This window comes from Oncorhynchus gorbuscha, linkage group LG19 (genome assembly GCF_021184085.1).
Source record: "Oncorhynchus gorbuscha isolate QuinsamMale2020 ecotype Even-year linkage group LG19, OgorEven_v1.0, whole genome shotgun sequence".
NCBI lineage: Eukaryota > Metazoa > Chordata > Actinopteri > Salmoniformes > Salmonidae > Oncorhynchus > Oncorhynchus gorbuscha.
The window spans coordinates 2,517,250-2,524,230 of record NC_060191.1 but is presented as its reverse complement, the minus strand read 5'-3'; the positions used below and the strand labels follow the sequence as shown (position 1 = coordinate 2,524,230).

Below are 6,981 nucleotides of genomic sequence, written 5' to 3'. Positions count from 1 at the left end.
CACCCCAGCTACAACTAGTACTACTAGGAGCCTCTTCATCTCTCCGTGGTACTTAACTGATCCATTCATATAACTGATTAACTAGCGAGTCTAGACCTTAGGCGTCTGGTTATCCAGGTGACCTTAGGCGTCTGGTTATCCAGGTGACCTTAGGCGTCTGGTTATCCAGGTGACCTTAGGCGTCTGGTTATCCAGGTGACCTTAGGCGTCTGGTTATCCAGGAGACCTTAGGCGTCTGGTTATCCAGTAGACCTTAGACGTCTGGTTATCCAGGTGACCTTAGACGTCTGGTTATCCAGGTGACCTTAGACGTCTGGTTATCCAGGTGACCTTAGACGTCTGGTTATCCAGGTGACCTTAGACGTCTGGTTATCCAGGTGACCTTAGACGTCTGGTTATCCAGGTGACCTTAGACGTCTGGTTATCCAGGTGACCTTAGACGTCTGGTTATCCAGGTGACCTTAGACGTCTGGTTATCCAGGTGACCTTAGACGTCTGGGTATCCAGGTGACCTTAGACGTCTGGTTATCCAGGTGACCTTAGACGTCTGGTTATCCAGGTGACCTTAGACGTCTGGTTATCCAGGTGACCTTAGACGTCTGGTTATCCAGGTGACCTTAGACGTCTGGTTATCCAGGTGACCTTAGACGTCTGGTTATCCAGGTGACCTTAGACGTCTGGGTATCCAGGTGACCTTAGACGTCTGGTTATCCAGGTGACCTTAGACCTTAGACGTCTGGTTATCCAGGTGACCTTAGACCTTAGACGTCTGGTTATCCAGGTATTCAGTGCTTTCAGAAAGTATTATTCAGCCTCATTCTAAAATGGATTTTAAAAATAAAATAATAATCCTCACCAAGCTTAAGCATCATATCTGGATAAAACCTGGCACCATCCCTACGGTGAAGCATGGTGGTGGCAGCATCATATCTGGATAAAACCTGGCACCATCCCTACGGTGAAGCATGGTGGTGGCAGCATCATATCTGGATAAAACCTGGCACCATCCCTACGGTGAAGCATGGTGGTGGCAGCATCATATCTGGATAAAACCTGGCACCATCCCTACGGTGAAGCATGGTGGTGGCAGCATCATATCTGGATAAAACCTGGCACCATCCCTACGGTGAAGCATGGTGGTGGCAGCATCATATCTGGATAAAACCTGGCACCATCCCTACGGTGAAGCATGGTGGTGGCAGCATCATATCTGGATAAAACCTGGCACCATCCCTACGGTGAAGCATGGTGGTGGCAGCATCAGGCGGTGGGGATGTTTTTCAGCAGCAGGGACTAGGAGACTAGTCAGGATCGAGGGAAAGATGAACGGAGCAAAGTACAGAGAGATCCTTGATGAAGTCCTGAGCACTCTGGTGCAGGTTCTCTGAGGCAAAGGTTCACCTCCCAACAGGATAATGACCCTAAGTACACAGCCAAGACAAGGCAGGAGTGGCTTCGAGTCTCTGGACTTGATCTAACATCTCCGGAGAGACCCGAAAGTAGTTGTGTAGCAACGTTCCCATCCAACCTGACAGAGTTTGAGAAGATCTGCAGAGAAGAATGGGAGAAACTCTCCAAATACAGATGTGCCAAGCTCGTAGCGTCATACCCAAGAAGACTCAGTGCTGTAATCGCAACCAAAGGTGCTTCAACAAAGTACTGAGTAAAGGGTCTGACTTATGTAACTGTGATATTTTACTTTTATTTTTTATTTTTATAAATGTACAAAATGAAAAAAATTAAACCTCTTTGCTTTGTCATTATGGGGTATTGTGTGTAGATTGATGAGGAAAATAAACAATTTAATACATTTTAGAATAAGGCTGTAACGTAACAAAATGTGGAAAAACTCAAAGGGTCTGAAAACTTTCTAAATGTACATCAGTCTAGTTAAAAGAGAAGAACAACCCAGCAGATACTGTGGCTACCAGGAACAGTTGTTCACCCCTAGTTCACAAGTCAACTATAAAGGTGAGGGGTCTCAAACCCCACTAGAGGCGGGATCATCCTGCCCTGTTAGTTAGAGCGATTCAACCAATAGCAGCGCATTGATGCTGAGCAAAAAACCTCCCACTGGGTAACAGAGACTACTGTGATTGACAGGGCAGGACTGTCCCGCCAATGTTTGAGTTCTCAGGTGGCAGTAATGATGTCCCAGACTAGGACAGAAGGCACAAAAAGGAAGTGGTGGAGGGAGAACGATGAGGAAGATGCCCCTAACCACTGATACAGGGTCAGATATTTATTCATATTTTTCATCCCCCATTGCTAGGGTACTCTGATCCTAGATCTGTGATTAGGGACAGCTTCTGCCTTGAGAGGAGAGTCTTCTTAAACCCTTGGTGGGTAGGAGTGATCATGAATAATTTACAATATGAGTAACAATATCAGTGATTGACAGCCTGACCATGATAGGGTCAAGAAGCCTGTTATCTCTCTCCCTTGAAACCATTGGTGTGAGTCTCCAGCCACTTAGATTTCGATGCGTTTATAGGATGGCACACCTTGATTGACAGATGCAAATCTCCAGAACAAGAAGAACCGGATGAGACTGGTCACAATGCCTGGCGTGTTTGGAACCTGTAACACACAAACAAACACAAAGAGGGTAACGCCTGGCGGGTAGGAGCGTTGGGCCAGTAACCGAAAGGTTGCTGGATCGAATCCCCGAGCTGACAAGGTAAAAACCTGTCGTTCTGTTCCTAAGGCAGGCAGTTAACCCACTGTTCCCCGGGCGCCAAAGACCTGGATGTCGATTAAGGCAGTTCTCCGCACCGCTCTGCCTCAGAGGGGATGGCTTAAATGCGGAAGACACATTTCAGTTGTACAACTGACTAGGTATCCCCTTTCCCTAAAGGTAATTTACAATCATTTAACAGTCCCCTTCCATCTAGCCCCTACCATGTCTCACATACAGTCTGTCTCTGCCTGGCCAGTTCCCCTCTTTCCACTGAGATTCTCTGCCTCTAACCCTATTACAGGGGCTGAGTCACTGGCGCTCGTTCATGCCGTCCCTAGGAGGGGTGCGTCACTTGAGTGGGTTGGGTCACTGATGTGAACTTCCTGTCTGGGTTGGCGCTGCGCGGCGCGGCCCCCTGGGTTGTGCCGTGGTGGAGATCTTTGTGGGCTATACTCGGCCTTGTCTCAGGATGGTAAGTTGGTGGTTGAGGATATCCCTCTAGTGGTGTGGGGGCTGTGCTTCGGGACAAGTCACTGAATGTCCTTGAGTGGCCCAGCCTGAGCACAGACTCGAACCTGATCAAACATTTCTGGAGAGACTAGAAAATAGCCTTGTAGCAACGTTCCCATCCAACCTGACAGAGTTTGAGAAGATCTGCAGAGAAGAATGGGAGAAACTCCCCAAATACAGATGTGCCAAGCTTGTAGTGTCATACCCAAGAAGACTCAGGGCTGTAATCACTACCAAAGTACAGAGTAAAGATTGATGAGGGAAAAAAATATTTCATACATTTCAAAATAAGGCTGTAACGTAGAAAAAGTCAAGGGGTCTGAATACTTTCAGAATGCACTGTATACACACACACACCATGATATAGTAGTCTTGCAGCTGTAGTCCATAGAGCGTCCAGGATGTTGAAGTGAGGAAGGTAGCTACAGTCAAAGAGAAGGACAAACGCTCCACACTACCAGTACGCACTATCTCCATCTGACAGAGAGAAGAGAGGGAGAGGAGGGGGTGAGGAATTAACACAATTCCAATGTATCCAAAAAGACAGCAGATGGATAAGACATGAACCCAGAACAGGAAGACACAGATGAAAGGCAGGAAATGGACACAGGATCATACGAGACAGACAGAGGGGGAATGAGACAAACAGGAAGGTGGAGGGGAGGGCTGCACAAATAATCAAATTCACATCAAAATCACAATATTGACATGTGCAATATGCGTATAGGAAGAGATCCATATTGCATGCAATAATTTGAAACGCCACGTGTAACATCCGTTTTTATAGTTTACTCAGTGCATCTCTCTTCCTCTCTCTTCTTGCAGCTGCTTCCCACACACACCAAGCCCCACCTCCTGTCACTCAAGCAGCACACTTCCTATTCCCTCCCAGGCCCACCCATGGCTGCGCCCCTGCCCAGTCATGTGAAATCCATAGATTAGGGCCTAATGAATGTATTTAAATTGGCTGATTTCGTCATATGAACTGTAATTCAGTTGTTGCATGTTGAGTTTAGATTTTTGTTCAGTATATATCGCAATATTTGCACCCCCCAAAAGATAATCACAATTAGACTTTTTGCCCATATCGTGCAGCACGGGCGAAGGAATAAACCGGAACACAGAGGCAACGAGAAGAGGCAAAGGGCAAGGGGAGAGAGAGTGATGAGAGAGGTGGTCATGTTCTGAAGATGGAATCTAATTGACCTGTTGTTGGGCTACCTTACATATTTATGAGAGTATGTGGGGAATCAGAGAACTGTGGGTATCAGGGTGGTAGGTACCAGAACGTTGGAACAATAGGTCTGTTTGCCAGGCTAGTGAGTGTTTGTTATCTGAACTCTGTATTAACGTTGTATAAAAGTTTCTTCACCAGTGCGTGGAAGAATGTGTCCAATGCGTGGACATAGGGTGCATATTGTATAAACACTGTAAGAAAGGGTTTGCATATTTACCAGGTCAGCGAGTGGACTCAGGTACATGCTGATAGTGAACAGGCTGCAGGTGAGACCTAGCTGGGCCAGCTGAGACTCTCCCTGAGGCAGGACAACACTGAAGTACAGCCAGCCTCCACAGACCACTCCTCCTGCTAGTAACGTCTGAGAGGTCACTCGCCTCTGGAACGAACACAACCACACAAGTTTACTGACCCCAAACTAATTTTAACCATTTTGGCACACACCCTAAAACTAGGCTTCAAGCAGGGAACCAGTGGGCAGATTTACTAAAAGTGTACTTCAAACCCTAACGGAAAAATACAAACAATGAACTAAAGCAAACAAACCTTGAATATCTACAGAAAAAAACCATCATTATGATATCTACAGAAATGAACACCAGACCATCTCTAAGACAAACGAATGCACTCCTGGGGGATTCAGGTCTGGCCGTATCTATGTGATAAGTGACTAAAAAAACACTGTGGACAACTCACCTTGTATTTGGTGTAGTGGCAGTAGGAGAGACTATAAAACACTGTGGACAACTCACCTTGTCATTGGTGTAGTGGCAGTAGGAGAGACCATAAAACACTGTGGTCAACTCACCTTGTCATTGGTGTAGTGGCAGTAGGAGAGACTATAAAACACTGTGGACAACTCACCTTGTCATTGGTGTAGTGGCAGTAGGAGAGACAATAAAACACTGTGGACAACTCACCTTGTCATTGGTGTAGTGGCAGTAGGAGAGACTATAAAACACTGTGGACAACTCACCTTGTCATTGGTGTAGTGGCAGTAGGAGAGACTATAAAACACTGTGGACAACTCACCTTGTCATTGGTGTAGTGGCAGTAGGAGAGGATGTAGAGGGACTGTAAACAGGCTCCTATGGTGTTAACCAGGACCAGAGTCCCATCCGTCTTCAGTATCCCATAATACAGCCAGCCCAGGTTACTATAGAGACAGACAAGACTTTAGCTCAGTGGGCTAACACAGTATGACTTGTGCAGACGACCCGGGTTTAATCAGTGGTCACTGGCACGTTGCCTAGGCACCACACACACAGCTTACTTGAGGCATGTGGTGAGGAAGGGGAGGAACTGGACGTTATCTGCACTTTTGGAAGCTCTCATCTTCTTCAGGTCCGTCCTGACACACACACACACACACACACACACACACACACACACACACACACACACACACACACACACACACACACACACACACACACACACACACACACACACACACACACACACACACACACTTTTAAAAGACCTGCTTGCAAATCTAGCATAAGAAAAAGGATGCAACTGAACTAAAACATTATTTTATTATCACCTGTCCTGAGTATTCTATTTACACAAGCCTCAGGCATTGAACGAATAACTAAGCAAATATTTGATTAACTCATATGTGAGATAAGGGTGGACTAGCTAGCTGGCTAGCTAACCAACACCGAGCTGGCTATGTTTCCAAAGTTTAATGCAATACAAACAAGCAAATTAGAACTGAATTTGGTCTCTGCCCAAGTTTGCGATGTTGGCAATAAAGAACAGGTATCTAGCTAACGTTAGCTACTTAGCCAGATAGTTTCTCTGAAAAGCAGAAAGCTTTCAAACTTACAGTCCAGTCGAGAACATCCCGACTGTAAATACGATGCACGCCCATGATAGAAACTGCAAAAACTCCATAGATCGGAAAACGGAATATATGGAGCACTACCTAGATAGCTAGGTATGTGTCTAAATTGTGAGTAATTTCGCTGTGAATATCAAATCAGCTATAGTGCAAATATTTGACATCTGCATCAGCAACTCAAGGTTGACGTCATTCTAACCACACTGTATTTCCGTGTTTGTAATCAGGGGCGTATTAATTTCGCCAATTCTGTTGCAAAACGTTTCGTATACGGAAGCAAACAGAACGTAACGAGAGACACCTAACTTCACGTGTCCAATAGAAACTCTCGTTGTGCTCTGTTTGCTTCAGTTTGGTTCTTTAACGGTAAACGGTTTCCTTAATGAATACACCACAGTATTCTGAAATAATTATGCACTCTGATTGGCAGATAAGGATGAGAGGTTGGATAGGTTTCCACCAATGAAATGATGGTCAATATTTATTATTTTATTTAACTAGGCAAGTCAGTTAAGAACAAATTCTTATTTTCAATGACGGCCTAGGAACAGTGGGTTAACTGCCTTGTTCTGGGGCAGAACGACAGATTTTTACCTTGTCGGGTCAGATACTGTATCTGTGCTCCATAATAGCTGTATATAACTCCCATCCTTAGTAAATAATATCCTAGTGACATATTCCTCTATGGGACAGACAACAAACTAGTGA

General features: G+C 45.5%; 1 protein-coding gene across 1 annotated transcript; it reads right to left on the bottom strand.

The window, feature by feature from the left end:
- Positions 1–1,749: 1,749 nt before the first annotated feature.
- On the bottom strand, positions 1,750–6,480 carry LOC124005225 (sugar transporter SWEET1-like). The gene is made up of 6 exons (XM_046314268.1): positions 6,259–6,480; positions 5,701–5,778; positions 5,460–5,583; positions 4,645–4,806; positions 3,548–3,667; positions 1,750–2,580 (listed from the first exon to the last, which is right to left on the bottom strand). Exons 1-6 carry the CDS (start codon positions 6,324–6,326, stop codon positions 2,473–2,475), a joined length of 660 nt encoding a protein of 219 aa, XP_046170224.1. The 5' UTR covers positions 6,327–6,480; the 3' UTR covers positions 1,750–2,472.
- Positions 6,481–6,981: the final 501 nt, after the last annotated feature.

What these genes read in the sequence shown, in the direction of transcription:
- LOC124005225 (XM_046314268.1), bottom strand. Translation starts at nt 6,326, where the DNA reads ATGGAGTTTTTGCAGTTTCTATCATGGGCGTGCATCGTATTTACAGTC. An exon ending in GGGATGTTCTCGACTGGACT is followed by an intron (nt 5,779 to 6,258) that starts GTAAGTTTGAAA and finishes TGTGTGTGTCAG; the next exon opens with GACGGACCTGAAGAAGATGA. An exon ending in TGCAAGACTACTATATCATG is followed by an intron (nt 2,581 to 3,547) that starts GTGTGTGTGTGT and finishes TGTGTGTTACAG; the next exon opens with GTTCCAAACACGCCAGGCAT.